General features: G+C 51.9%; 12 protein-coding genes and 1 long non-coding RNA gene across 18 annotated transcripts; 5 read left to right on the top strand and 8 right to left on the bottom strand.

Moving 5' to 3' along the window:
* Positions 1–81: 81 nt before the first annotated feature.
* LOC112345362 (flowering time control protein FPA-like) lies at positions 82–2,564 on the bottom strand. Its single transcript, XM_024671902.1, has 5 exons — positions 2,500–2,564; positions 2,119–2,445; positions 1,680–1,922; positions 1,090–1,616; positions 82–1,022 (listed from the first exon to the last, which is right to left on the bottom strand). Exons 1-5 carry the CDS (start codon positions 2,515–2,517, stop codon positions 215–217), a joined length of 1,923 nt encoding a protein of 640 aa, XP_024527670.1. The 5' UTR covers positions 2,518–2,564; the 3' UTR covers positions 82–214.
* A 1-nt stretch (position 2,565) lies between these two features.
* On the bottom strand, positions 2,566–5,222 carry LOC9634751 (mitogen-activated protein kinase kinase 3). The gene is made up of 9 exons (XM_002967210.2): positions 4,947–5,222; positions 4,531–4,785; positions 4,230–4,448; positions 4,013–4,150; positions 3,784–3,951; positions 3,602–3,715; positions 3,435–3,542; positions 3,276–3,367; positions 2,566–3,223 (listed from the first exon to the last, which is right to left on the bottom strand). Exons 1-9 carry the CDS (start codon positions 5,214–5,216, stop codon positions 2,869–2,871), a joined length of 1,719 nt encoding a protein of 572 aa, XP_002967256.2. The 5' UTR covers positions 5,217–5,222; the 3' UTR covers positions 2,566–2,868.
* On the top strand, positions 5,163–6,256 carry LOC9631711. Its single transcript, XM_024671903.1, has 4 exons — positions 5,163–5,300; positions 5,363–5,476; positions 5,529–5,646; positions 5,706–6,256. The coding sequence occupies exons 1-4, from the start codon at positions 5,197–5,199 to the stop codon at positions 6,006–6,008; spliced, it is 639 nt and encodes a 212-aa protein (XP_024527671.1). The 5' UTR covers positions 5,163–5,196; the 3' UTR covers positions 6,009–6,256.
* Positions 6,257–6,516: 260 nt separating this feature from the next.
* LOC9634976 (TPD1 protein homolog 1) lies at positions 6,517–7,789 on the top strand. The gene is made up of 3 exons (XM_002966847.2): positions 6,517–6,957; positions 7,017–7,127; positions 7,198–7,789. Exons 1-3 carry the CDS (start codon positions 6,837–6,839, stop codon positions 7,527–7,529), a joined length of 564 nt encoding a protein of 187 aa, XP_002966893.2. The 5' UTR covers positions 6,517–6,836; the 3' UTR covers positions 7,530–7,789.
* Positions 7,790–8,629: 840 nt separating this feature from the next.
* On the top strand, positions 8,630–8,974 carry LOC112345455. The gene is made up of 2 exons (XR_002992054.1): positions 8,630–8,673; positions 8,755–8,974. It is a non-coding gene; the product is annotated as an uncharacterized LOC112345455 (long non-coding RNA).
* Positions 8,975–9,246: 272 nt separating this feature from the next.
* Positions 9,247–10,648, top strand: LOC9634977 (E3 ubiquitin-protein ligase SDIR1). The gene is made up of 7 exons (XM_002966848.2): positions 9,247–9,387; positions 9,444–9,501; positions 9,552–9,604; positions 9,672–9,903; positions 9,952–10,060; positions 10,123–10,288; positions 10,343–10,648. Exons 1-7 carry the CDS (start codon positions 9,310–9,312, stop codon positions 10,424–10,426), a joined length of 780 nt encoding a protein of 259 aa, XP_002966894.1. The 5' UTR covers positions 9,247–9,309; the 3' UTR covers positions 10,427–10,648.
* LOC112345313 (single-stranded DNA-binding protein, mitochondrial-like) lies at positions 10,435–11,739 on the bottom strand. 3 transcript variants are annotated; one of them, XM_024671747.1, is made up of 6 exons: positions 11,600–11,739; positions 11,487–11,519; positions 11,317–11,438; positions 10,803–11,026; positions 10,653–10,753; positions 10,435–10,597 (listed from the first exon to the last, which is right to left on the bottom strand). In XM_024671747.1, the coding sequence occupies exons 1-6, from the start codon at positions 11,682–11,684 to the stop codon at positions 10,542–10,544; spliced, it is 621 nt and encodes a 206-aa protein (XP_024527515.1). In that variant the 5' UTR covers positions 11,685–11,739; the 3' UTR covers positions 10,435–10,541. The 3 variants fall into 3 exon arrangements, with proteins under 3 accessions (XP_024527515.1, XP_024527517.1, XP_024527516.1); XM_024671749.1 differs by lacking the exon at positions 11,487–11,519; XM_024671748.1 differs by lacking the exon at positions 11,487–11,519 and having other exon boundaries at positions 11,317–11,450.
* A 66-nt stretch (positions 11,740–11,805) lies between these two features.
* LOC9634978 (pre-mRNA-processing factor 19) lies at positions 11,806–14,587 on the top strand. The gene is made up of 18 exons (XM_024671744.1): positions 11,806–11,912; positions 11,980–12,065; positions 12,123–12,194; positions 12,252–12,314; positions 12,374–12,460; positions 12,510–12,645; positions 12,696–12,814; positions 12,873–12,989; positions 13,048–13,143; positions 13,194–13,253; positions 13,308–13,382; positions 13,440–13,544; positions 13,594–13,710; positions 13,773–13,850; positions 13,909–14,005; positions 14,066–14,117; positions 14,189–14,259; positions 14,312–14,587. The coding sequence occupies exons 1-18, from the start codon at positions 11,900–11,902 to the stop codon at positions 14,419–14,421; spliced, it is 1,554 nt and encodes a 517-aa protein (XP_024527512.1). The 5' UTR covers positions 11,806–11,899; the 3' UTR covers positions 14,422–14,587.
* A 33-nt stretch (positions 14,588–14,620) lies between these two features.
* LOC9634980 (transcription initiation factor TFIID subunit 8) lies at positions 14,621–16,903 on the bottom strand. The gene is made up of 2 exons (XM_024671745.1): positions 15,619–16,903; positions 14,621–15,558 (listed from the first exon to the last, which is right to left on the bottom strand). Exon 1 carries the CDS (start codon positions 16,877–16,879, stop codon positions 15,680–15,682), a length of 1,200 nt encoding a protein of 399 aa, XP_024527513.1. The 5' UTR covers positions 16,880–16,903; the 3' UTR covers positions 14,621–15,558; positions 15,619–15,679.
* On the bottom strand, positions 15,031–15,486 carry LOC112345322 (glycine-rich protein 23-like). The gene has a single exon (XM_024671772.1). It carries the CDS (start codon positions 15,484–15,486, stop codon positions 15,031–15,033), a length of 456 nt encoding a protein of 151 aa, XP_024527540.1.
* Positions 16,904–18,322: 1,419 nt separating the features above from the next.
* Positions 18,323–19,944, bottom strand: LOC9631712 (heat stress transcription factor B-4). 3 transcript variants are annotated; one of them, XM_024671700.1, is made up of 3 exons: positions 19,697–19,944; positions 18,693–19,553; positions 18,323–18,589 (listed from the first exon to the last, which is right to left on the bottom strand). In XM_024671700.1, the coding sequence occupies exons 1-2, from the start codon at positions 19,940–19,942 to the stop codon at positions 18,720–18,722; spliced, it is 1,080 nt and encodes a 359-aa protein (XP_024527468.1). In that variant the 5' UTR covers positions 19,943–19,944; the 3' UTR covers positions 18,323–18,589; positions 18,693–18,719. The 3 variants fall into 3 exon arrangements, with proteins under 3 accessions (XP_024527468.1, XP_024527467.1, XP_002967258.2); XM_024671699.1 differs by having other exon boundaries at positions 18,323–18,640; XM_002967212.2 differs by having other exon boundaries at positions 18,323–19,553.
* A 581-nt stretch (positions 19,945–20,525) lies between these two features.
* On the bottom strand, positions 20,526–22,823 carry LOC112345323 (glycoprotein 3-alpha-L-fucosyltransferase A-like). The gene is made up of 7 exons (XM_024671773.1): positions 22,500–22,823; positions 22,265–22,434; positions 21,970–22,208; positions 21,792–21,899; positions 21,587–21,743; positions 21,283–21,519; positions 20,526–21,218 (listed from the first exon to the last, which is right to left on the bottom strand). The coding sequence occupies exons 1-7, from the start codon at positions 22,821–22,823 to the stop codon at positions 20,966–20,968; spliced, it is 1,488 nt and encodes a 495-aa protein (XP_024527541.1). The 3' UTR covers positions 20,526–20,965.
* Positions 22,824–22,913: 90 nt separating this feature from the next.
* On the bottom strand, positions 22,914–25,381 carry LOC9631713 (cytochrome P450 703A2). Of its 2 annotated transcripts, XM_002967213.2 has the most exons (4): positions 25,281–25,381; positions 24,826–25,094; positions 23,865–24,755; positions 22,914–23,805 (listed from the first exon to the last, which is right to left on the bottom strand). In XM_002967213.2, the coding sequence occupies exons 3-4, from the start codon at positions 24,735–24,737 to the stop codon at positions 23,155–23,157; spliced, it is 1,524 nt and encodes a 507-aa protein (XP_002967259.2). In that variant the 5' UTR covers positions 24,738–24,755; positions 24,826–25,094; positions 25,281–25,381; the 3' UTR covers positions 22,914–23,154. The 2 variants fall into 2 exon arrangements, with proteins under 2 accessions (XP_002967259.2, XP_024527466.1); XM_024671698.1 differs by having other exon boundaries at positions 23,865–25,094.
* Positions 25,382–25,425: the final 44 nt, after the last annotated feature.

A 25,425-nucleotide genomic window follows, 5' to 3' on the forward strand; every position in this document is an offset into this window, starting at 1 on the left:
TATATTGAAACGCTTGAAGATCTCATTAACCTTTCCATTAAAGATGACATATATCAAAAACTCAGCACAAAACACTTTGAATCACGTAACTCAGCTTCAACGTTTAACGGAAAAAAAGTAAGTAAAAAGGAATTCACTGGAAAAGCTCGTTTTACAAGAATCTCTTCTGTACTCCAATTGCTTTCTAACTGTACACAGCCGCTGCCTACGCTTTTCACTGCTTTTTCCGGGCCTCGAGCATCTGCGCCGCGAGAGCCAGGGTCCTCTGGAACTGCTCGGGGTCTCCCTGGTGGAACTGCGCAATCGCGGCACTTGGCGCCCACGCCGGTTGCGGTGCCTGCGGTTGCGCTTGCGCTTGCTGCGACGATGTTTGCTGGAGCAACGAAGTCAGCTGCGCAAGCTGCTCGATTGGAAGCTGAGGGGCAACGACAGCATTTGGCTGCTGCTGTGACACGACCACGTTCTGCTGCTGCTGCTGATCTCCCGGTCCAGGCCAGGAGAATCCAGGAGGAGCAGCCACAGGAGCCGGGGCAGCAGCGCCAGTCACGCTCAGAGGAGCGGCCATGGCACTGGGAGCGGTGCTAGTCGCCGGGGGAAACATCGACCATGCCAGGAGCTCCGGAGGCAAGTTTGCCGGTGGCGGCGGCTGGGAAGTTTGGAAGTGATCCTGCTTTTGTTGGTGGTGATGGTGCTGCTGCTGCTGCTGCTGCTGGAGTTGGACGTGATGGTGGTACTGGCTCCGGAAGTTCAACACCATCCCGATGATGCAGTCGCTCCGCGTCACCTTGAGGACCTTCTCCGCGAAGGGCGACGGCGGCACGAGGAAAAGGTTCGTGGCGTCGCCCAGCTTGACGACTCCCGCCCGGTGGTTCTCTCGGAGGTAGCGCAGGAAGTCGTGATAAGCCATCAGGTCCACGTCCCGCGCCGGCATGAACAAGACGACTGGAAACTCGGCGGTGGGATAGATGTGGTCCGCGAGCCTGTCCAAGTCCGTGCGAGACGTGCAGTTTACGACCTCGGGTCTGCAAGCAAAGCAAAACCAGCTTTCATGAGCAAGGAGAAAGGAAAAGAGGAAACCAGAGAACTTACATCAGGAGTGTCTCGACTTTGCCGCTGGCTAGAAATCCACGAGCTTGGCAGACAACAGTGCCACCTTTTGCGATGACTCCGTGCCATCCCCAGCTGTCCGGGCCTTGGACGGGAAGAAACGGCGAGCCAAGACGGGGTCCACTCTGCTCGGCAGGCGACACTCTCGACTTCTTGGCGATGGCCTCGTTCGGCTCCGAGGCACCGTCTTTCCCATCCACGGGGCCTACTTCACTGGTGGAAAACTCTATGTGGAGCCGGTGTCCATTGATCGGTTTCCCTGAAAGAGCGTTCTTGGCCAGAGCCGCCTCTTTGACTGAGCGAAACTCTACAAAGCAGTAACTTCGCGACGCGAACAGTTTTACCCGGTCGACCTCGCCGTAGGGAAGAAACAACCTGTGGAGCGTCTCCTCGTCGAACTTGGCGTTGGCTGGGAGGCCGATCCACAAAACCTCGCTGGGAGTATCGTCCTTGTTGCCGCCGCCACCTCGCGGAGCGGAGCTGGGAGCTGACGGTCCCGAGGCAGGACCCTGCATGAAAGGAACCGTCAGATGTAGCCAAGGCGGAGAAGCGCGACAACAAGATCAAAGTACCCGTTTCGAAGCAAGAGAGCGATAATCTACGCGCAGGACGTCGTCACCGAAGCGTTTCCCGTTGAGCGCTTCCACGGCAGCAATGGCATCATCAGTTTTAAAGTAGTCCACCATGAGAGAGCTCTTATCTTTCATCAGCTTGAACTCCTCGATGGCTCCATACTTTTGGAACTCCGCCTCTAGCATCTCCTTGGTCACGCTTAGAGCTATCCCAGCCACAGCCAAATGCCTGTTAGGCCTCGCCTGGAGATGAGAAAACACACAAGCTTTAGTATCATCCACAGCACCAAGCTCAAACACACACACAGCAGCACCAAGCTCAAACACACACACACACACAAAAAAGAAAAAGAAATACCAGCCTAGGAAAAATCACCCCTGTAAAGAACAGTCTAGAGAGAAATCGAGAGAAATCCCTGCCTGGAAAAGAGAAACCCACCCCTTTGGCGAATTCTATTCGCAAAGGCTGCCCCGCGATGTGTGCTCCGTGCAGCCCCTCCTTGGCGCGCTCGGCGTCCTCTTGCTTCCGAAAATTCACAAACGCGTATTGCCGCTGGGGATAGACCGTGACGCTGTCCAGCTCTCCAAATTTCCCAAACATGTCGCGCACCACGGACTCCGGCGTCTCCACGGCAACGTTCCCCACCCAGAGATGCCGCGAGGGAGCGCCAGCGGATTCATCGTGCGCGCCCGAGAATGAAGCGGGAGGAGGATGCGACGACGGCGACTTCGATGACTGCCGCTCGGGAATCGCTGCTCTTGCCACCTGATGGAGATCGCACACACGGTCATCACGCGAGAGAGAAGAAATCTGCCTTACAGCCACGGGCTCCTTCATTCCCAAGCGTAGCGCGCTCTCAATCAGCCCTAGCTACCAACAAAACCAAAAACCCTAACAACTACTTTAGTTTATATTAAGTAGAATCCAAAGTTTAAGATATAAACAAATTCCACCATACTTTACAACATAGTTTACAGAAAAAAAAAACTCGGCATTATTTCCTTCCTATCGCGTTGCCATAACTTGAAAGAAACCTCTTCGTCACCGTCGTCTCTGTGGCTTCTCGCTAAGAACTTCTTCCCAAATCTGTGAGATGCCCTGTGGCTGATTGAATTGGAGCTCATTTGATCGCGCTTGTTTTCCTGTCCCGCCTGTGTAGCGCTTGTAGTAGCAGCCATAGTTTCTTCACTATTGCTGGATGTAGAGCTCCTGCTTGGAGATGAAAAAGGAGCCTTGCTGCTCGGCCGGCTCCATCACAAACTGCTCGCTAAACGTTCCCATCTGGCGCCTCTGGACGTCCAAGGACGGACTGGCCAGGAGTCCTTCCACTTGGATGCCGTCGCTGGTCGGAATGAAGTGGCTCCCCAGCACGAAGGCCCCGGACACCCGGATCACAATGCCCCGCTTGGAGTACGCGCAGCACTGCAAGTTCTCCACGACGTGGACGAGCCTCTCCTCGGCTCGCTCCCCGGCCAGCATGTTGCGGATGTCCGTCAGTGTCGTGAACACTTGGTCCAAACCGCAGACGGTTTGGTTCGCGAACCTGCGTGAGGAGGGAATTAAAGGAGACTGGCAGATGAGAAAAGCAAACTCACGAGAAAGTCGAGTTTTGGCGGTAGAAAGTCTTCATGTGATGCCATAGCGAGTCAGGACCGTCAAACAGCATGTAGTAATGGACCGTAAGCATCTGCAGCGTCTCAATGATCAGTACCGAGTTGCGAAAGTGAAGTGAGAGAGAAAATAAAACATCTTACATCAGACAGGTCTTTCAACCGCTCAGTTGGATCGAAGACACTGTGCACAAAACCAGCCAAGTCAACATCTGCGTTCTCGTACTTCTTAATAAATGGGTGTTGTAAAAGCTGCAGCAGAAACGAACATGTAAAACTGGGGACCTCTGGGAACCGAAATAAATTCTAACCTGTTCTGCTGTTGGCCTTGTATCGGCATCTTTTCGTAGGCATGCTTCCACAAACGACCGAAACTCGCAGGAGAATCTGTCCGCAGGCGGGGCTGGAGACGGATCATACATTACCTGTAAGCAACTTACACGAATCAGAACATACAGGAGAATAGTGACGGGTACAAGGATAAAAACCTTACTTGAAGCATCAGATTCACAGGGCCCTTGCTTGCGTTGTAAGGGAACTCTCCAGTACCACACTCCAGCAACGCAAGTCCCAGACTCCAGATATCCGCCGGGTACGAGTAGCACTCGTTGTTGATTCTCTCTGGAGACATGTAAGTCACCGTGCCGACAAACGTGGCACACTGCCAAGCAAAGTGAAAATTAAGCAGGCTTGAGCTTGGTCACTAAGATGCGAACGCATACCATGGCAATGGAGTTGTCAAGGCCAGCACTGATCCCAAAATCTGTGATTTTCGGCTCACCTATCAGATTGATTAGAAGGTTTGCAGGTTTAATGTCTCGGTGAACTAGATGTCTTACTCCGTGAAGAAACTGCAAGCCCTGGAAAATAACACACAACTTTCGTGACTGATTGCGAGCACGCGAAAAAGCGAACCTTACCGTAAAGGTGAGACTTTACCTGTAAAACTTTTCGTGTGATGACCGACAGAATCGGCTCAGGAATGAACTTCTTGTTTCGCACGATATCCGCAAGTGATCCGCCATCCATGTACTCCAACGCTATGCTAATCTGTCCGCTATCAGGCGAATAAAACGCCCCGTAAAACTCTACAAGGCCTTTCGCCATGGGCGCTTCGCACAGTGTCCGAATCTCGTTTAGCAACTGTTGACGTTTTTCCTGAATCAAACGCAAAGAGAGAAGCCAAAGAAAAAAAGATCATCACCATCTCGAAGAAGAAAAAGGAACTTGGAAAGCAAACCTTCTCAAAGACGTTGATCTTCTTGAGGGCGAGAATCCGATGCGTTGGAATATGAATAGCCTTGCGAACGACGCTGCTAGCTCCCCATCCAATTGCTCCAAAAACGCACATTTCATTGGACGCGCATTGATAAGTTCTCTCCTTGTCGTCTTTGTCGTCTCCACCGGCAGAGCTCTTCTTCTGGAGGCCCAGCTGATTGATATTATACTCGCCACAAGATCTGCTCAGAAGATTCAAGGTCCCTCCATCCGTGACCTGTGCCGCCAGCAAGCTGAATTAGCACCGACAACCAAGGGAATTCCCAAGATCGATCACACAGAGACGAAACCCTAGAGATTTCCAGAGCGCCCGCTCTGGAAACCCCGGGCATTCGATCCAGGGGGGCGAAATTTCCAATTCTCTTGATCGACACTCACCTTGTAGGACGCCGAGGCATCAATCGACATGTCTGGCCGCATGTTGATGAGCGGCATCAGCTTCTTCTTCATCTGATCCATGGTGATCGATCCCAGGCGATCGAGGACGGCCCGCCGCGCCCTACATAAGCCCCCAAAGAGAAAAAAACGCACACACAAGAAAATTAAAAGGCACCAAATGGGCAACAAAGCCCGGTAGTTAGGGCAGTGGGCATTTTTAGGGTTCTTCGCGTAGGGTTTTACGAGCGAGATGGGCAAGGCGACGTTCATGAAGGGGAAAATGCTGGCCAAGGCGCTGCAGGCCGTGGAGGCGGGATGGATCCCCGAGCAGGTCTGGATGAAGGCCGCGCGCAGGTTAGAAATCAAATCGAATGATCGACCGGCATTTTGATCCTGGATTGATTGGATTTATCCAGAATGCAAGAAGAGCCTCTGGTGACCAAGAAGACGAAGAAGGAGCGGCAGCCAGAGGATGCGTTTATAGAATCGTTCCTCACGCGGCATCCAGAGTCGGAATTTATAGCTCTCGAGTAAGTGACTTCTCTTCCTTGCTAGCTGTGACGATCACTCTCTTCCTCCCAGCGTTACTTCTAGCGATCACCCCGCGTCTCTCTTTGCTTCCCGGCAGATGGAAGTGATGAAGGCATTCGGATTGAAGAGGAATCCATGGCACAAGCGGCTGGCTCGCGAAATTGTCGAAGTGAGCTCTCAATTTCCATCTTTGACACGAGTTTTTGATCGATCTTGATGTCGCAACAGGCCGAATTGACGCTCCAGGAGAGGCTGCGCGATCAATGCCTGAGCGAGGAGAGGATCAAAGCGTTCCAAGAAGGGCGGAGGGGTCCTCCCGTGAAGAAAACCGCGCTCCAAAAGGCCCACGAGGAGGCACTGCGCCATCACCTCGCCGGCATGAAGAAGATGAAGCGCCAATACGAGGCTGGCTCGGTGGATTGCACGATCCCATTCAAGGACGCGTTCGCAGAGGCTAAAAGATGGGACGAGCGCGACCAAGGTGGAATGTGGAGTGATGCTTTCTCCCAAGGCCCGGGAAGGAGAATCTGAGCAAAGTACTGGGAGGATATTCTTGCAAACCCGCACGAATATGCCGCTTATGTTTTAAAATTGGCGGGGAAGAAGGAGCAAGCTATAGTAAGGGGTCTAGTAAATGGAAGCGTAGTAAATTTGACGAGCTAGCTACGCTCGGTGTTGCATTGATCGAAGGACAGCCCGATGCGGGGTATATCCCTACATCCACTAGGCAATTAACCGTCCACTTTTTTACCACGCCGGCAGTAGTTACTAACTGTAAATGAGCTCCGCAGAATCTTCGCCGCCGGCCGTAGTTACCGAGTTGGCGTCACTTTCCCCTCCGCACGAGCTTTGGCCTTTTCAATTCATCCGGGCCGTTGGTAACGAGAAAATCAGCGGCTGGGGGGCTGCCAAGGTGGCCTGCGAGTCTGGCCGATGGATTCGTGGGCCATCGACGGACAAGAAGGCTCCACAGCTGATGAGAAAGTGTTTTTATGTTGTCTGGCGCCCTCGTGTGCTCAAGAACCCTAGCTCATTTCCACAAGCAGTAGAAGCATGTGTGGTGGGGGAATGATTGGAGAAAGCGTCTGAGTCTGGAGCGTGCGCAGTGATTTTGATAGCGCTGTTGCCCTATCACTGGATTGGCGATCGATCCACGCCGGCGCGCGATCGGCCTGCATTCTCCGGTGATCCGGAGGTCCGAGCGCTTTCGATCGCGTCTCCCTCCGGCATTCCTTTCTCCGGCGAGCATTGGCAGGGGAGAGAAAAGAATGGCCGTTCTTGATTCCAGGAGGGAGCTTGATTCAGCTCTTGCACCGTGGGAAATGCTGTGAATGCGGGCGGCCAGGCAAGAGCTATTGCATGCTGGAATCCGTGAAATATCTAGTGATAGATCGATCGATGCCGCGTCTCGTTTGGATCCAAGCCGTTCTTGTGTTTCTCCTGATCATTCAGCTATCCAGCGCTGACGAATCTCCACCAGGTATGGATATTTTTTTCCTTGTCGGTGCCATTTCAATCGATCAAACTTCTATTGTGTAGAATTGCTGGAAATATCTCTAAGGAACTCAACAGTCGCGGAGTCTGTGAGTTGGAGCCGACGCCTCCTCGCAAGCCAGCTCTATAGCAGGAAACGAAGAAATCTCGGCACTAGTAAGCAAGCGTTCTCTACTCAGCTTTCACACTTTGGCAAAAACACTCAGCAATAACTTTCCTTCTCTAGATCGCATCTCAGACGAGTGTACCAAGTCGGACATCAGTGTCTTTCAAGGCCGCTCCAGTCCGCTCCCCAATGGCATCCCAACTTACAGCGTCCAGATCATCAATCTCTGCGTGGTGGGCTGCCCCTTGTCCAACATCCACATTGCTTGCGGCTGGTTCGCGTCCGCCAAGCTCGTCAATCCCAAGATCTTCAAGAGGGTCGGCTACAACGACTGCATCGTTAACGATGGTAAAGCCATCAGTGGAGGTGAGAGTATCTTTTTCCACTACGCGAATTCCTTCCAGTATCCTTTGAGAGTCCAGTCTGCGGTGTCGTGTTCTTCCGGTGTCTAGGATGAGAGGGGGGAAATGTTCGGTATCACTTACGATCGGGCCACAGTTTTTTACATGGGTTATACATATATGTATAGCTGCTTCCAGCTCCAGTTTAACAGGTCCTGGGGATTTCATAGTACTGATGAGAGGCCTGCTGTTACAGATCCAGCAGGTTCTAAAGCGGGAATTGTAAGTAGAGGCTACGTTCTCGTGGCCGAAACGATGAGTTTATAAAAGGCTTCGGAGAGACTTTTCAAGCCGAGGTATTTTTCCATGTTCTTCGTTGAGCTTCGTGTTCGTTTTGTCATGCGTTGTCTTGTCTTGTGTGTTGTCGGTTTGTGTTTGGCTTTATTTTCTGCTATAAACCATACTTTCGGTTTATTTTCTAGTGTATAAAAAGACTAAGTTAGATGACTCTAAGCTGGAGTGGCAGTAGATCTAACGAGTATTTTAGTATAGGCCTTCTGGCAGCAGCAGCCGCATATTTGCGAGAATGCCTTGCCTTGTGCTTTGGGAATTGGTTCCACTTAACTTTCAATCATTTGACATTCCCGGAGGGTGTCCTTGTTGTGCCAGCCGAGGCGAGTGTTACTACTTCTTTACGCAGTTGAGCTGTCCGGACAGATGGTGGACGTCGCAGCTAAGGCGAGGTTCGTCCGGATTCAAATGGTGGAGCGAACCCGAGCTCTGGTTCGTTTGAGATTCGCATTGAATGAGCTTTGCTCGAAAATTTTGGGAGCTTAGTGAAAAGGTACTCTTATCTACACTTTAGCTCCTTTGAAACTTTCTTACGTTTTTGAGACTCTGTGGCAGCAAGCAAGGAATATGAACGAGAGAGCTGTGAACGTCGGATATGTACTTGTCACCAAGTTATACGATATGGATATGGATCTCTCCAGCGAAGTACTTCCTTGACCGTGTTAAGAGCGCGGCTTGACTCTCGGCTCAGCTGGTTCCTGTTCCCATCCAGGTACAGGAAAGCTCCGTTTAATTCTATCGTGATTGCTAAGCATGGTGGTGCTGTAAGGTCCATCGGCATCTCGCCCACGCGGTTAGTTTGCTGCTGTTACTTCGAGCGTGTCTATCAAAGTTGCTAGTGGCTTGAGGCAAGGATGCGACGACGAGGATGCACGTAGGAGTACCGGACATATGGCGAGTTATAGTAAGTCGTCTGTTCAGGCAAGAAGCTGCGTTTACTGGCTAATCTTCCTCTCTCACACTATCTCTTTCTCTTTTCAAACAGGCTGAAGTGCGACCGCCTTTAACTTATCCTGTGGAAATGGATAGCTCGCAGCACCGCCAAGACTGCGAAGGTGTTGAAAAAGAGAAAGAGATTGGGGAGAGAGAAAGAGGAGGTAAGTCAGTACACAAGGTGAGCTGAGGATGGCAAAGTCGTGTTGATCGCTCCCTGCAAGTTGCTTGAATTTGCGTTCCAATCCAGTGCCTTACCTGACTGATTGAAACATTGTATTCGTTCATGCTAACTCGACTGCGACTGACAATCGCTTCCTTTATTTTCAAAGATTTGGAAGCGTATCTTGCGGGGGAGCTCTGAAAACTCCCAGCTCGACTACGGCGTTGCGTGCTTGTTTGCATGCTCGTAAGCCCCATTCTCCTGTTTTGTTTCTCTTGATTTTTTCTTTTCGTGGAGCCATCACTTTCTCTTCTTTTAATGTTCTTCAGCATCCAGGATCGCCTAACTTTGACACGGTAAAGCTCCGCGAAGGTTGCGTGTTCGATCCTCAAGGGAGAGGGTTTTTAGGTTTTTTAGGTCTCCATTTTCTTCCCAGCTGCGACGATGAGCTTCGTCTTCCGGGGGACGAGAGCCGACATCGAGAGCGGGTTCCACGATTTCATACCCGAGCGGCGAGCGGTGGTAAGCGCCAATTCTCCCAAAGTTACAGTTACACTAAATTGTTTTGCCTGCTCCAGAGGTTCCATGGCGGGGGAAGGCCGCTCAACACGAATCCTGTCATTATTTTCATCACAAGTAAGAGATTCCATACTTGAAGCTTTCGTGTTGACGGTGGCTTTCTCCAGTGTTCTTGCTGTTCATGGTTCTCAATTCCCAGCCGGTGTCTCCAAACTTCCTGGTATGGCTAGAAAAATGGATTCTTTCTTTTGGAAGCGAAGCTATACGATCACGATTCTTCTCTGCAGTTATGGTTTGGCATGGCCGTTTTTCTCATAACCACAAGCATCCGGATGTACGCAATGTGCCAGCAAATCCAAGCCCATGCAAACGCCGCGGCTGTGGCAGCGACGGCAAACGGGCTGATTGGTCACACCGAGCTTCGTCTGAGGATGCCGCCCATCGCCTTTGCAACCAGGGGCCGGCTTCACGGCCTACGCTTGCAGCTTGCGCTCCTCGATCGGGAGTTTGACGAACTTGGTTTGTAACTTTGCTTCCGCTCTTCTCTCACCTCGTTCGTTCCAACAGATTACGATGCCTTGCGGGCTCTGGATCCAGATAATCCTCCCGGCGTGCCGGCGTTGAGCGAGGCAGAGATAAACTCGCTCCCCGTTCACAAGTACAAACCACAAAAGAGGTGACTTCTTTGTTTCTCTGTTTCTTCCTTTCCCATAACATGTTCACGTTGTGTGTTTGAAGCCAACAAGGAAGCTCTCAGCAGCATCAGCCACAGGCATCTTCTGATCCAAACAAGGGATCTCCTTCTTCTTCGTTGGGCGAGAAGCTAGAGGAGCTCACTTGTAGCGTCTGCCTGGAGCAAGTTATGGAAGGGGAGATTGTTAGAACTCTCCCGTGCTTACACCAGGTTCTACTCTAGGCTTGCTTGCCATTTCCATCACTGACGCTTTGACTCTTCCAGTTTCATCCGCATTGCATCGATCAGTGGCTGAGACAGCAGGCCACTTGCCCGGTTTGCAAATTTAAGATGTCTACAACGAACTAGACAAGATCTCGAGAAGAGAAACTTTCGTACATATTACTTTCATTGTGGATATGGACAAGAGTGGAGAACAAAACGAAAACAGCAAAACAGCAAATCAAAGGTAGCGTGTTCTAGCTCATTCTTTGACTTCAGACGGGAGTAGAGGCTTGGTTCCCATCATATACAGGCGGCCTGCGTTGTCATCTGTGAGTAAACTAATTCGATTTGCTTTCGATTTGCTCCTTACCGTGTTGCCGGATGGAAATCTCTCGCAAGCGCTTGAAAGTGCCGCTTACCGTGTCCTTGTAGACTCGCGTCTCGATGTTTCCCTCGACGTAGACGTTCATCCTGGGAGAACACACTCGTGAAGAACGAGAAAGAAAGACAATGTCCTCACCCCTTTTTGATCTGCATGGCAAGGGTGACGAGCGTGGGCTTGAACACGCAGATCCTGTGCCATTGCACGAAGCTACGCTGCGCGTAAGCTTGGGGGCTCTCTCCCTCGAGCGCTCGTCGGTGGTTCCTCAGGCCTCCAGTTCCCAGAGGAAAGGTGACCACTTCCGCGCCACTGCTGAGAGTTTTCACAGTGGGTGGCTGCCCGACTTTACCAATCAGAATAGCCTAGCAAGAGAAGAAAAAATGTAAGTTTGATCTAAACGAAAGTTTCGATCGAGCAAGAGCAATACTAAAGTTTCGATCTACCACGGAGAGACAAAAGTTTCGATCTACCAGGGACAAGCACGGCAGAGAGAAAAGTAGAGCAACGCTAAAGTTTCGATCTACCACGGAGAGACAAAAGTTTCGATCTACCAAGAACAAGCACGGCACGGAGAGAGAGATGAAAGTTTCAATCTGCAAGTGCAACCACAGAGAGAGAGAGAGAGAGAGAGAGAGAGAGAGAGAGAGCTTACTTTGTAGATTCCTGGAGCTATGTCAACGCTGTTTGAAGTAGCAGAGCTTGGCGGGCTCAAGAACTTGTCCTTGCTACTCATCGTTTCCTCCACGGGCTCCATGCAAAAGGACTTCGCCAAGCCTGGAGAAAGAACTACATGAGAAGAGCGAGGGAAATCGCACCAAACACCTTCGGGATGGCACAAGGACCTTGTCAATCCCGCTGCATTGGCGCGCCATCATCGCTAGAACGATCGATTGAGAGGCAAGCACGATTTACAAGGGGCAAAAGACCCTGAGAACCTGGAGATGGAGCCGGCGATGGCGCCGATAGCCGGGAACGCATCGCTGCTCGCATCGAAGACCTGAGCGCTATCACGGCCATCATAAACCCTAAACCCTCCAAAGAGAATTTACTGTCTCTCTTCTTCCTCCTCCCTCCTACTTCTTCTTCTGGCCTTCTTCTTCTGGCGCTCCAAATCCAAGCGAGCGTTTCTGAGCTAGCTCTAGAATTCCAAGCAGCAGCACTAAAGCGCCATAGTGACCTATTAGGGTTTATATTTCTAGGGCTTGGAAGGAGCGGGAGCGGCTCGGCTCGTCACGATGTTCTGCGCCAGTGAGTGAATGCTCCTTCTCTAGCTCCAGCCGTCGTTACGAGCTCGTATTGTGTGTTTTTCTCGCAGTCTCTGGATTGACGCCGGAAGAGCCCGTGATTTCCAAGCGCTCTGGGCTTCTTTTCGAGAGGAGGCTGATCGAGAAGCATCTTGCGGTAAGGATTTACTGTGTTAGTGGCTGTTCCAATCGATGCATTGTGGCTGTGCTTCAGGAAAATGGGACTTGCCCTGTCACTGGAGAGTCCTTGACCGAGGAAGATCTCTTACCCGTGAAGACTAACAAGGTTTTTGAGCGCGTCTGGATTTCTTCTTTCTTCTCGTCTTAGAGATTTTATTTGCAGGCCGTGAAGCCGAGGCCCGTTACAGCGACGAGCATTCCTGGAATGCTTGGAATGTTTCAGAATGTGAGTTTGTTATAGTTTCAAGCTTGGAAAAATCCTTACCGTTTGGGTGATTTCTACAGGAATGGGATGCGGTTGTCTTGTCGAACTACCACTTGGAGCAGCAACTTAACAATGCTCGTCAGGAGCTCAGCCATGCCCTCTATCAGGTTCCGCAGCCACAAGTAACTTCATAGCTCACTGCAAGTTTGTTTGCAGCATGATGCAGCTTGCCGCGTGATTGCCAGGCTGAAAACCGAAAGGGACGATGCGAGAACTCTACTTGCTCAAGCAGAACTACAAAGGCCGGCGGCTCTACCAGAGGCCGATGCAGTAACTAGCAACGGCAAACGGGGTAAGCTCTTGCTTTTGTAGTTTTCCTCTCACTAATTACGAGGGAAACAGAGGCAGAGCTGGAGCAACTGCCACCCGCTAAAACGCTCAAGCAGGGGATCTCTGACGAGATGATAGCAGAACTTACGCAGTGCAATGCTGACCTTTCTAGTTTGCGAAAGAAGCGGCAGGTGGGTCTGGGCGTGTCGCGTCTTTTTGTGTGCCTCATTCTAGTCTTTTGATGTGCAGATTCCACCCACATTGGTGAAAGCCGAAAATCTAGAACAGTATAGCGTGATTTCAAGCCATCCTTTGCACAAGACTAGCAGGCCGGGTATATTATCTATAGATATCCATCATCAGAAGGTATATGGTTTGCTTATCTTGTCCTTCTTCTGTTTTTAATCCATTGGTGTGATTCTAGGATGTCATTCTAACAGGCGGAAATGACGGCAATGCAATTGTCTTTGACCGCTCCTCTGGTGAAATCGTTGCATCTCTTGTTGGTCATAGCAAGAAGGTCAGCTCATTTTGGTGCTGCAATTTAGCCATGCTTGATGTTTTGTGCAGGTGACGAGTGTAAAATTTGTTGCCCGAGATGATCTCGTCTTGACTGCTTCGGCTGATAAGGTACAACAAGCTGCTTTAGCCGTGCATATTTTTCTTATTGTCACTTTCCTACAGACGGTAAAAATTTGGCAAGGTGGTGAGGAAGGGGCATATAGCTGTAAACAGACGCTTAAGGAACACAGTGCTGAGGTATGTTTGCTTTTGTTCTTCATGAAAGCTCTCGGTAAACTTGAACTTCGTTATCAGATTCGGGCGATTACCGTCCATCCAACGAACAGATTTTTTGTAACAGCATCAGATGACAAAACATGGGCCTTCTACGACCTCAATTCTGGCACTTGTACAACGCAGGTAAAATTTTAGAATACCTCATGACCGTTTTAACATGCGAGTTTTTCAGGTTACCGATGCAGCAGTACAAGATGGATATACAGCCGCTTCCTTCCATCCTGATGGCTTAATCCTTGGCACTGGAACTGCGGAATCGTTGGTTCGCATTTGGGACGTGAAGTCACAGGCAAGCTCTGTTTTTGGAGTCTGTTGTTTCGGGCCTTAACATTTTCTTTGTTCCTTATCCAGAACAACGTTGCCAAGTTTGAAGGACACTCTGGGCCCGTGACTGAACTATCGTTCTCTGAAAATGGTTACTTCCTGGCTGTGAGTGCTTCCGAGTTATTGTTTTTGGTGCGTTGTTAAACTCGTACGCCCTGTGCAGACTGCCGCCAGCGATGGCGTGAAGGTTTGGGATCTGCGCAAGTTGAAAAACTTTCGATCGTTTTCTCCATACGATCCTAGCACACCAACCAGCACTGGTTTGTACTTTGCTTTCCCATGTTGCCTTGCAGATTCTTACGTGCTCGTCTCTCCGCCAGTTCAATTCGATCACAGTGGCTCCTATCTCGCGCTCGCTGGCTCAGATATAAGGTGACAGTACCATCCATATTCATTTCTCTCGGTAGAACTCAGTCTTACACCGTTTTTCTCGTTGCATCCAGAGTGTTCCAAACGGGAAGTGTGAAGCAGGAGTGGAATCTTGTGAAGACCTTTCCAGATCTCTCGGGATCAAGTAAGTCCCTTTGTTTTTGTGATTTCGTGTCTCATGGGCTTTTGTGCTGCAGACAAAGTTACGTGCGTCAGGTTTGGCCCGGACGCCTCCTTCCTTGCGGTTGGAAGCACTGACAGACATCTTCGTATACTGGGAGCTCCTGTCACGACTACGGATGCATAGCGTTCTTCTCACTTGCGTTTCCTTTTGTTCCTTCTTTCGGCTCGCACTTGAGCAAGTCGATGCTTCCTTCTCGTCCTACTGCTTCGGTGAATTTTACAGCAGCTGGACAGATCTGTACTACGCTCAAAAAGATTGTGTTCTTCAGAAGCTTGGGAGTTTTTTCAAACGAGTTTACTTGTCTACTGCCATCAAACTTTGCTTGATCGGTCACTGCAATCTTTAGAGTGAAGAGCAATGTACACAAACAATCATAACTCACGTTGCTTCGACTCCAGTCCATCCATCCAGTGGAGCATTTACATAAGCATAAAGAAAAAGAGCTCTCCTCGAAACTGGATCTCGGGAAAAGGAGAGAGCGAGAGCGAACCGCACGGCCATGACATCTCCGACGAGCGCGATCTGCGTCTTCATTCTCTTCCTGTTTCAAGGTGCCGCTTGCTGGACAGATTACTACTACCAGCACCACGGACTAGAAGACGATGACGATGATCCAGGTTTGCGGGACTTCCCAGAAGTAGGATTTCCAGCACCACCACCCCCGAGATCCGGATTTCCACCTTACTACTTCCCACGTCCACCACCATTCTCACATCCCAGGCCGGGAGGCCCCTACAGTCCTCCAAAACCATATCCAAAGTTCGTCCCACCCTCTCCAAGAGCAAACTTATCGCCACCTTCGTATCCAGGATTTAGAAGACCACCGCCGCCACCACCACGGAGATCTCCCCCTCCGCCACCGCCTCCACCGCCACCACCACCGCCTACTCGTCCGCCACCTCCCAAGCTCAATCCTCCACCACCTCCAACGCCTCCTCCAGCTCCTAAGATCTGTCCTCCACCTCCAAGGTTACCACCACCACCCCCTAAGATCGCCCCTCCACCTCCAAGGACACCATCGCCACCACCACCGCCTAAGTTCGCCCCTCCACCCCCAAAGAGACCACCGCCACCGCCACCGCCACCATTTCCAAAGCCTCGTCCACCACCCCCGAGTGTTCCAATCACTCCAGTGGATCCAGCCCCTGCAACTCCGGCCCAAAAGGCGGGCATAGCCGTCGGCTTCATCCTCGCGCTGGCTCTCCTCTGCGCGATGATCTACATCTGCAAGAAAGTCCACAAGTATAGAGACTCTCGTCGCTATTCCGATCAATAGTGTGATCCCCCGTCCCCTTGTAAATAAAAACTCGTGAAGTGTACCTTGGAAAGCTTGGCGGATTGTCGCTGTAGGAGAACTTATTCCACCATTGCAAAGAATCGATCACGAAGCGGCCATGGTGTCCATTCCCTGTGTGATTATCTGTTCGGCTCGCTTCTTCCTCTCGTCCTTATCATCCTCGGCGTTTGCAACCGACGACCTCTGCCGCTTGAGGAGCTGCTGCTGCTGCTGCTGTTGTTGCTTGCTCGCCGCTAGGATCCTCTTCGCAAACACCCCCTTGGAACCCGCTTTGCCACCAAAGTCGAAGCTCAGCACCACTCTCTGGCTCCGGTTACTCTCCAAAAGCTCGCCTTTCTTTTGCTGTGGCTGCGGCTGTGGCTGTGACTGCTCCACCAGAGCCAATCCATTCTCATTGCCACCACCACCGTCCTGGATCTCGAGACCACCGTCACCATTACCATTGCTCGCAGACTCCACCACCGACGCAAACGCCTCCACGATCGAAGGCACCTGCGGCACCACCCCGGCATTCTCCCCGCCACCTCCGTCCTTGAATCCTCCAAACTGGACCACCATGAGCTCCTTGGCCCCGGGCGCTAGCGGCGGCGCCAGGAAAGCATTCCCACTCCCACTCCCACTTACATTCTCTTCACTGCCACTGTTCTCCTTCTCCCTGTCTTTGAAAACCATGCTCGCCGTGGACGAGAGCCGCGAGTGGAGCGCGACGAGAGAGCTCTCGGCCTTTCGGCGCTGCCGAGCTTGCTCCAGGCGATTCGCGGCGGGCTCTCTCTTGCGATCGGGCCACACGGGCGTGTGGCGGTACGTGTGTGGGTCTGGAAGAGCCGGGAGCCACGACGGTATGTGTGATCCTGGCGGGGCCTCCCCGAGCTGCGCGAAGCTGGGCGCCGCGAGCCTCTTCTTGGCCACGGGGAATCGCGGCAGCGGCCGCGCGAATGGAATCTCCTCGCTGTACTCCACGAAACGCATCACCTCGCGCAGCGCGGAGCTCCGGGCGATGGGGCGGGAGGGGTCGGCGGCCGGCGGCGCGGGGCCGACGTCCTCCATGGCCATGATCAAATCGAAGGCGTTGCTCTCGATGCGCGCGGCGAGGTTGGAGTAGAAGTGCGCGGCGCGGGCGAGGTCGCGGAGGTAGCGGATGGCCACGTCCGCCAGCGTCTCCATGGCCGACGCCTGGATCGAGTGGAAGCCTACCGATTCGCAGATCTGCGCGACCGCCATCTTGGCCACGATGCGCCCAAACTCGTCCCGGCTGCTGCTGCCGCCGCTGCTGCCACCGCCCATCCCTGCCCCAGCTCCACAAGCCCTAATTAGGGCTCCTGGCTCTCCACTAACGTTCGTTTCAAATTTAAAAGCGCATGGTGTTACTTTTTTACATTTAAAAAAGTTACGTAAAGAGATGAAATTTTGACCTAAGAGGGTTAAGTTAAAGTGACGCAACAGGAATCGAACCCCTAACCAGGCAGTGAGAATTTTTTGCGTGCCATGGTATGTGTGTGTCAATAACTACCTTAGCCTATATGTTCTCCTCCACACTCTATTTGTCCAGGATGGATGGATCATGGATGGATAATGGATGATGGATTGGCATATGAAACTATGGATTCATCGCATTCTTCTAGAGCCTCCATATCGCTAGAGTATAGCTAGCTGAGCTCTAGCCCTGGCCCATAGCTTACACAGCCGGCATTTGGAACACACACACAGCCTTCTTTACTGTGTTCCAAGTACGCTCGTGCCGTACGCAAAATCTCTTCTTCCTTGTCCGGCGGCGATTTAGCCCTCGTCCTTTGTCACGAGAAGTAGAGGTGAAAAAGAAAAAGAAATGGTAAAAAAAGGTGAGATTTTTTTTTTGTTTTTAATGTGTAGATCGGACATGAACCGCTGGGATGTTTGGCAGGGAGAGCGCGTTTTCTCACGGGAGCTTTGCTTGGAGACGCAGGATCCAAAGTACACACTTTGTCTCTTCCACCTTCCAGTCAGTAAGTTACAAGGCCCGGTCAGTCTGGGTGTCAAATGCTCGCTCTTTCGCAATCGAGCTTATCAGCAGCTTGCCAAAGCTTGATCTCGATGATCATCACCTTGTCACTTGTCACGGAATTTAAACGAGCATAATGGATTGACTGCCATGCCATATCATAGAAGTAGTAGAAAAGAATCTAACATCCAAAGAGAAGAAGCTATTGAGAATTTACTATAGGTTGGGTTAATTCACTGTATAAACCTTACTTAAACCCCTCTCCAGCCCTAAACAATTCGCAGAATGTGATGGTGGCTTGATTGGATGGGCTTGATTGGATTGGGTCGATTGGATTGCATTGACTGGATGGATGGAAACTGGATGGATGGAGCGAGGAACAAGAGAGAGAGAGAGAAAAGAAATTCCCATTTTCGCCCAAGCAGGGGCATTGATGCGATTCAATGCCGAGTCGCCACTCCAACGCAAGAATGCCACCATCCACGCCACAAATGCCCGCCCAAGGTCAATGGCTTTGTAAATGCCTTTGTTCTAAACACCACGATTGCGATGTTCGTCTCCCTTCTCTCGCTCTTCTTTGCTTCGTCGGCGGGTCAGCCCAGTGCCAAGAGCGTGGGGCGCGGAGATGGATTTCTCCTCTTAATCCTCCGAAAGGGACGTTGATACGATAAAACAGCACGCTGCCAGCGTACGGACGTCCCTTGCAGCCCAAGGAACTAATCAAAATCCGGGGCGAGAAACTCCACAAAGACACAAAAAACCACTTCTTGGATCAAAAGATTGATTTGGATTCTCTCTCTTTTTCTCCTCAATCGATCTGGGATGATACGTAACCCGAGAGAGAGAGAGAGAGAGATCTCGCTGTGGCCTAGAAGCTAGATCCATCTGCGTTACAAGTGTGTGTTTGTTAGTGTAGAGCCTGTGAGCTTAGCTTAGAAGCAGTGAGAGTGCGTCCTCCAGTCCGGTAGTCCTCCAGTGATCTATTCTAGGGAGAAGGAAAGGAGCCTCTTTTTTAACTGTAAGAATCGCTGCGGATGTTAGCTCGATCTCGAGGAACAGGAAGAACACTAACGAGAAAAGCATAAGAAAACGAAAAAAGAGAAAAATAAGAAAACTGACCCGAGCCCGAGCACCTTGAGATTCTCTCTAAGATTGTTGATGGCTGGTTTCTGTCCAGTCGGGTGTTGGGCCGCGAGGCCTTTTCCTGCCCAGCGACACTCCAAACAGCTTTGGACCTCCTCCTCCTGCTCCTCCCAGACCATCGTCTTCCTGATCGTCGTCTCGACGATCGCCAGGACAAGGACGGTGGTGGTGGCGGTGTTCTTCACTGGCGGCGTGCGCGGCCATCTCCCGGAGCTTCACGTCCACGAACGCGATCGTGGACGCGGTGGGAGTGGTGCTGCAATCCACCACCGCCGCCGCCGCCGAGACGCTCGACTCGTCCGTGCAGCCCGAGGACGAGGAATTGTTGTAGCTGGGCTTCTCGTCCTTGGCGGCGAGCGCTGCCACTCGATCTCCCGCGGAGGCCACCCTCGCCAAGCCGCTGTCGAGGATCATCGCGTCGGTGGTCGTCATGACCATCCTCTTGGAGCTCGTGAATTCGTAGTACTCTTTGCTGCTGCGAAGAAACGATCCCGTGCTTCCGAGCTTGCCGTGCTGCTGCTGCTGCTGCTGCTGCTGGATGAAAGTCACGGCGTGCTCGTAGAGCTTCTGGAGGCGCAGGAGCTCGTTGGTGAGCAGCAAATTCTCGCGGCGGAGCCTCTCGTTGTCCTCGCTCAGCAGCGACGCGGTGTCCATGTAAGGCAGCACCGGCATGTACGAGGAGGCCAGGTGATCGTCGCTCCACGCCATGAGCGGCATCCCATTCGAAACCAAGTGCGGCGTCTTCCTCCGGTGGATCTCCGACAGTAGCTGGCGCTCCCCCTTGCGGAAGAACTCGTTCGCGAATTCCCAGCGATCGGGAACCACCTTGCGGAATCCCTGCACACAGCATTGTTGCAATGTGAGTGAGTTGCCAGAGAGACTCTTGCAAGGATCGAAGCAAACGCTCGGTGGAAGAACGAGAGAAAGATAGGAAGGCAAAGCGAGCGAACGAACAAACAAGAGCTTGGAATGGAACTCACATATGTGTTGAGCTGCCGGACGAAGCTCGAGAAGTTGTTGTGCTTGAAGTAGCTGGGGAGCAAATCGGTGGCGAACTCGGGCGGCTTCCACACGACGAATGTGGTGCCATCGCTGCCCCACGACACGATATCGTCCGAGCCGGGATCGTCGACGAGCTGGAACGTCTTGGTCAAGAAGGGCGCCGGCGTGCTCCTGCTGGATTCCACGGACAGGAGCTCGCTGCTGCCGCAATCCAAAGGCGGCATTTCGGCCGCCTTCCTCATAGATCTTGCGCGAGACCGAGACCGAGTCACAACAAGATCGCGAGCTACCTGTGCTCTACAGCAACAAAAATCGGTCCAAGAAAGAAGAAAGAGATCACTCGCTCCCGCGATGTCGTCGGCGTCTCGATCGAGAGAGAAAACCCTAGAGCGCTGCGCAGAGGCGTTGGCGCTCTTGGCCGAGGAAATAAAAGCAAGAAGTTCCACAAGAAAATCCTCGAGCCAAAATCATGGCAAAGTTCTCACACACACACACACACACACACACACACATTCCACCAGCTGGCCATTCCGGCAGAGAATCCACGACGAATCTCAGCTGTCCAAACGCCACATTACGATTCGCCGCCACCATAAAGCCTTTCTTTCCAGCCACTGGCAGTTTAACATAATCGCGATCATCCAACCATAGCCTTGATCTTTGTTCCTACAAATTTTTTAATCTCCCCGACCAATGTACAAGACATTTAACATCAATCAATCAGAATGTTCTTCTATTCCCTAGGATCTTCTCTCTCTCTCTCTCTCACACACACACACACAACATACGTATAAACTATTATCTCTATGGCTTGTGGAATATATCATTGTTGAGAGTCGGTTATAAAGTTCCATGTGGTGATCCTTCGATCCATCAGTGCTTTGCTTTGTGCTGTTTTCCTTTGATTTTGTACTACTGCCCCCGAAAAGATGGTGGCACCACTACTCGTCAAAGTCCCATTTTCTTTGATTAATCCCTCGCAAAAGCCTCTTTGCGCGATTGATTTGAGTGAGCGGCGCACCAAGAACTTCCCTCCGACCGGATCAATCAAGCTTCTTTTTCTCTTTTTCGCCTTTCGTCCACGCCGCGAGAGAGAGCTCTTCCCTCGCTGCTACCAAAAAAAAGTAAACGGGAATCCTCGGCCTGTCACGGTGACGGGTGTCCAAAAAAGTTAACTGCTGCTTCTACCTGTTAGACGACGAAGAGAAACCGGAGCCGCAACGTTGATTCGTCGCTTCTGGGAGCTTCTACACGAAGATCACCTCCAGTTTGGCGCAGGGATTCGCGTCGATGTGATTCACGAGGTCTTCGTCTGTGAACTGCCAGGAGAATAGCGCTTCCCTTTGCGTGAGCCCGACTGGATAAACTGTGTGGACTTTGAGCGGGCCTTTTGCCTTGAGCATCTCCGGACGCGCAGCATTCCAGATTGGGACGTGGTTTTTGGAGCTGAACTTGGATATGATAGCTGCCTCGAGAGCAGCCACCGAGAGGTTGTCAGACCTGTTGTAATGAAAGCGAGTAAGTGCTTGGAATGTAAAGAAGTCGAAGTCGCGACCAAGTGTACCTTAAGAAGATGGATTCCAGGTGAAATCTTCCTCTCTCTCGGACATAAAGATGGAACGTCGTCGTGGAGCCGACGCTGCATTTACAAGGTCGGGACGCATTGCGACTACGAAACGCTTCTTGTTCCTGCTTCTGGTGGATAGCGGTGGCTACATGAATGCAGAGACGGCATGAAGAGTGAACAGCAGCCATGTCAATCAATGCTTTGAATGAATCCGTTGGTCCCTCAAACTTCCAGCTGCAAGGCCAACCAACAACCAGGTTAGTCCTCTATTCTCTGTTTTTAAGCGAGCGTGCCTGCGTACCGGAGAGTTTCATTGTATGCTGTAGCATTTCTTGCAAGATACTTCATTTGCTTGGCCACTGCTTGCACGTCCTTTATCGACTTAAGATAGAGTATGGAGTTTGGCGAAGGCGCAAAGTTTTGAATGTTTGGTGCACCAATAACGACCGGAACGGAGCCTGCAGAACTGTCCATGAGCAATCAGTGCAAAACACGGATAAACATACCAGCCTCGAGCGATTGCCAGAACTTCTCAGTCACATAATCTTCCTCGTTGGAGTTTTCAAACGCCAAGCTAAACTTGTAGTGGCGCAATGCATCCACTTTTTCCACCGCTGCTCTACACAATAAAAGTGTCGGATTAAAAACAGCATCCCAAATACAACGGCAGAACGAGCTACTTACAACGATGGACGTTTGTCAGACACGATCCATAAGAATCCACAGCAACACCATAGCCTTGGAGTTTGGTGATCGCTTCCAGCCGAAAGTTATGGCCGCCACAATTGGAGATGAAAGCGGCAGCCAAGGATTTCTCCGTCTTCTCTTGGACTGGAGCCATCAGATCGTACTCTGCCCACGAAAAATACCCGACTGGAACATCTGATTTCAGACTCGTCGTCATAATGACTGTGTACCCGTGACTGCAAGAACACTCAAAACATTACTCGCGATAACTTGGAATCAAAGACACACAAACCTTCGAGCAGTGTTTAACTCAAACTCGGAGTAGTATTGACTAGACTCCATCGTCCGTGCAACACGAGCAACGCCCTCGTCGGCACTGAGACCAAAGACCGCATCCACGCGCTTCCTCGTGGCCATGGTGATCACCCCAAATTGGCATCTCACCGCGCAATTGTCGGTCCCCTGGAAGAATACGACCCCCAGAGATCATCGCCAGTAACTCGAGTAGAGCCCGAAATATCACTTACCTGTGTCTCGGAGAAATCGACGCGCACTGGTTCCTTGTCGAAATCGCGCAAAGTACTCACCCGGTCCTGATCCTCGAGCCAATCCTCGCAGCGATCCCTGGAGCCGGAAATCCTCCTCTCCGTGAAGCGCAGCGCGCTCCTCGCATTCCCCAGCAGATCGACGCGGAGGAGCATCACAGTCTCGCCGACCACGAGGAGGATCGCAATCGCCACCAGCAGCCGCCACAGCGCGCCCGCGCGCCTGCTCACGCCGCCGCCGCCAGCAGCGCCGCCGGGAGATGCCGTGCCGCCGCCACCAGCGGCGGCATTGTTCCTGCTCGCCATGGGCGGAGTGAAGCTACTACTACTTTCAACCTATTTTTTGGACCTTTCATCGACGGCCACGATCGACACTCCCGTTAGTCATGAGAGATCTTTGAAATCCTTGTGAAAGAGAAGTATTGAAGGCGACACACACATTAGTTAGCTCTATAGATTCTCGATCGAAAGAAAAGCAAGCTTTTTAACATCGCTTTTTCTTCTCTTCCTTCTCTTTTCCTGGCTAGATCGCTCCAAAAGTAGCGAGCGACCTCCCTGGATTTTTATTCCACTACGATCGAACTTTTACGTGATCCAGCCGAGCTCCGCCAGAGAGTGAGGGAGGAACTTCTCTCGATCAATGGAAAGAGTAGAAGCTCTGATCCAGACGAGCTTTCGCCACTGCTCGCAACGGAGTTCTCGGCGGCGTTGTGAGGCCGTAAGCTTCCATAACGTCGATGTCTTCCCTGCTCGTTCCCGGCGGTGGAAACCAGTCGAAGCCGTGAAGAAGTCGTCCCAGGCCGAGGAGGAGCATCGACTGCCCGAGCTGCGCACCGGGGCACGCGCGCTTGCCGGAGCCAAATGGAATGACGCGGTACTCGGAGTCGCGGAGGTGGACTTTGTCCTCGGGCCTGAGGAACCTCTCGGGCCGGAACTCGTCGACGTTGTCCCACACCGCGGCGTTTCTTCCCAGACCGTGAGTGTTGATGAGGATGAGCGAGCCTTTGGGGACGTGGTAGCCGGCAACTTTGGTGTCCCGGATCGACTCGTGAGGTATGAGGAAGCCGCCAACCGGGTGAATCCTGAAAGTTTCCTTGACCGCTGCTCTCAGGTAGTCGAGGCTCGCCAGGTCCGACTCTTCCAGCAGGTGCTTGTTGGTGGCCTTCTTTTGCAGCACCGAGTCTAGCTCCGCCTGCACTTTCCGCATGACTTTCGGGTTCCGGATCATCTCGAGCATAAACCACTCCATAGTGAAGGACGCGGTATCGGTGCCCCCCACGACCATATCCTGAGAGAAAGCTTTACTGCCTTGTAATACGAAAGAACAAAGAAAAAACTCTTTTTTACCTGTATCAGTGCTTTGATCTCCACGTCGTTGAGATGCAGCTCGCTGTTCTCACCAGCCAGGCCGAGAAGAACGTCCACAAAGTCCTTAGGACCGTCGACCACTTCACCATTTCGCTGCCTCTTCCGGTGCTCCTCGACAATGTAGCTATAGTAGTCGTCCATTCGCTTCCCCATCTTCTTAAACAGGCGCCTGTAACCGTTGGGATCAATCCACTTGAGGAGAGGTACGTGATCCGGAATGTAGAAAACTCCATGCAGGACAATCGCCGCGTGTATGAGCTCCCGAAAATCGGTGGCCTCCTTCTCACCCATGGACTCGGTTCCAAAGTACCTCTTTCCAATCAGCATCCTGGTCACCACGTTCATGGTGTAGCCTCCCAAGTGCTCCCTCATGTTGATGGTGTTCCCAGCCTTGGCCTCCTTGAACATAATCTGTACCAGGTCGCGAGCTTCCTCCGCCCTGCTCTTCTGGAAGCCTTCCATCCTTCGCGTTGTCAGCAAGTGCTCCACGCAAATCCTCCTCATCAGCTTCCAGTGAGCATCATAAGGAGCCAGCCCGACGTTCTGGTCGTGGTAAGCCATGAGCTTTCCGGCAGTAGTTCTCGGCCGAGACGCGAAAGTTTCGTCCTGAGTCCACAGCAGCTCCCGGATCATCTGAGGCGAGCTAGCGGTGATGGTCGGAGTGGAGCCAAGCCTGCAGTAGACGAGAGGTCCATACTTTTGGCACCAGCCAGCCATTGTCCTGTGTGGAAGGGGACCGAGCTGCATTAAGTTCCCGATGATCGGCCAGCCGGGAGGACCTGGCGGCAAATTCCTGTTCTCTTTTCTTCCCAGCATCACCGATACAACACAGACCAGCGCTGCCGCAACCATGCACGCAGCGTTCCATCCCTGTGCCGAGCTCAGGAAATCCACCACCGTGCTCATGACTGACTTGAAAACTCAAAAAAACCGAAGTTACCTCCTTGTTCGCTCGATGACTCGAGTACGTAATGCCCGAAAAATTCTAGCCTCGATCCTCCACCATGAGGATGGAGCTTCCCTGCAAGCTGGAACCGCGATTAATAGCAGCAATTGATTTCCAACGAACTGACTGCCTGGGAAATTTATAAGCATTGAAAGACTTAGCTGCTGGACGGAGGACGGCGAAAAGAGTGTGACTGGGCCGCAAGAGCGTGTCGCATTATGCCCATGGCGCTGACTTAAAGCTAATGGCAAAAGCCAAAGGGCCTGGAGAAAGAAACACGAGAGAAAGAAACGATGGATTAGCTCAACTGTAAGTCCAAAGTCCATGGCATCGCATCGCGCACACAAATTTGGCGCTGGAAAACGAGGGCGGCATCACCGGCAGCGCACTTGCGAGGACCAAATCTTTTTACACAAATTTGCACACACACTGGAAGTATGAGCGCTTACCCCTGCACTTGATCTGTACATTTGATCGCCGCGAGCGATCGTGCTTCCGTGGATTTTGGAGCCGCGCCAAGAAAATCCTTTGGTCATCGCAGAGATTCGCGTTCTCCAGCATTAGGGCAAGCTGGAGCTGTCGATCGTCGATTAC

The sequence above is a fragment of the Selaginella moellendorffii genome, unplaced genomic scaffold, assembly GCF_000143415.4.
Source record: "Selaginella moellendorffii unplaced genomic scaffold, v1.0 SELMOscaffold_8, whole genome shotgun sequence".
In the NCBI taxonomy this organism is placed as follows: domain Eukaryota; kingdom Viridiplantae; phylum Streptophyta; class Lycopodiopsida; order Selaginellales; family Selaginellaceae; genus Selaginella; species Selaginella moellendorffii.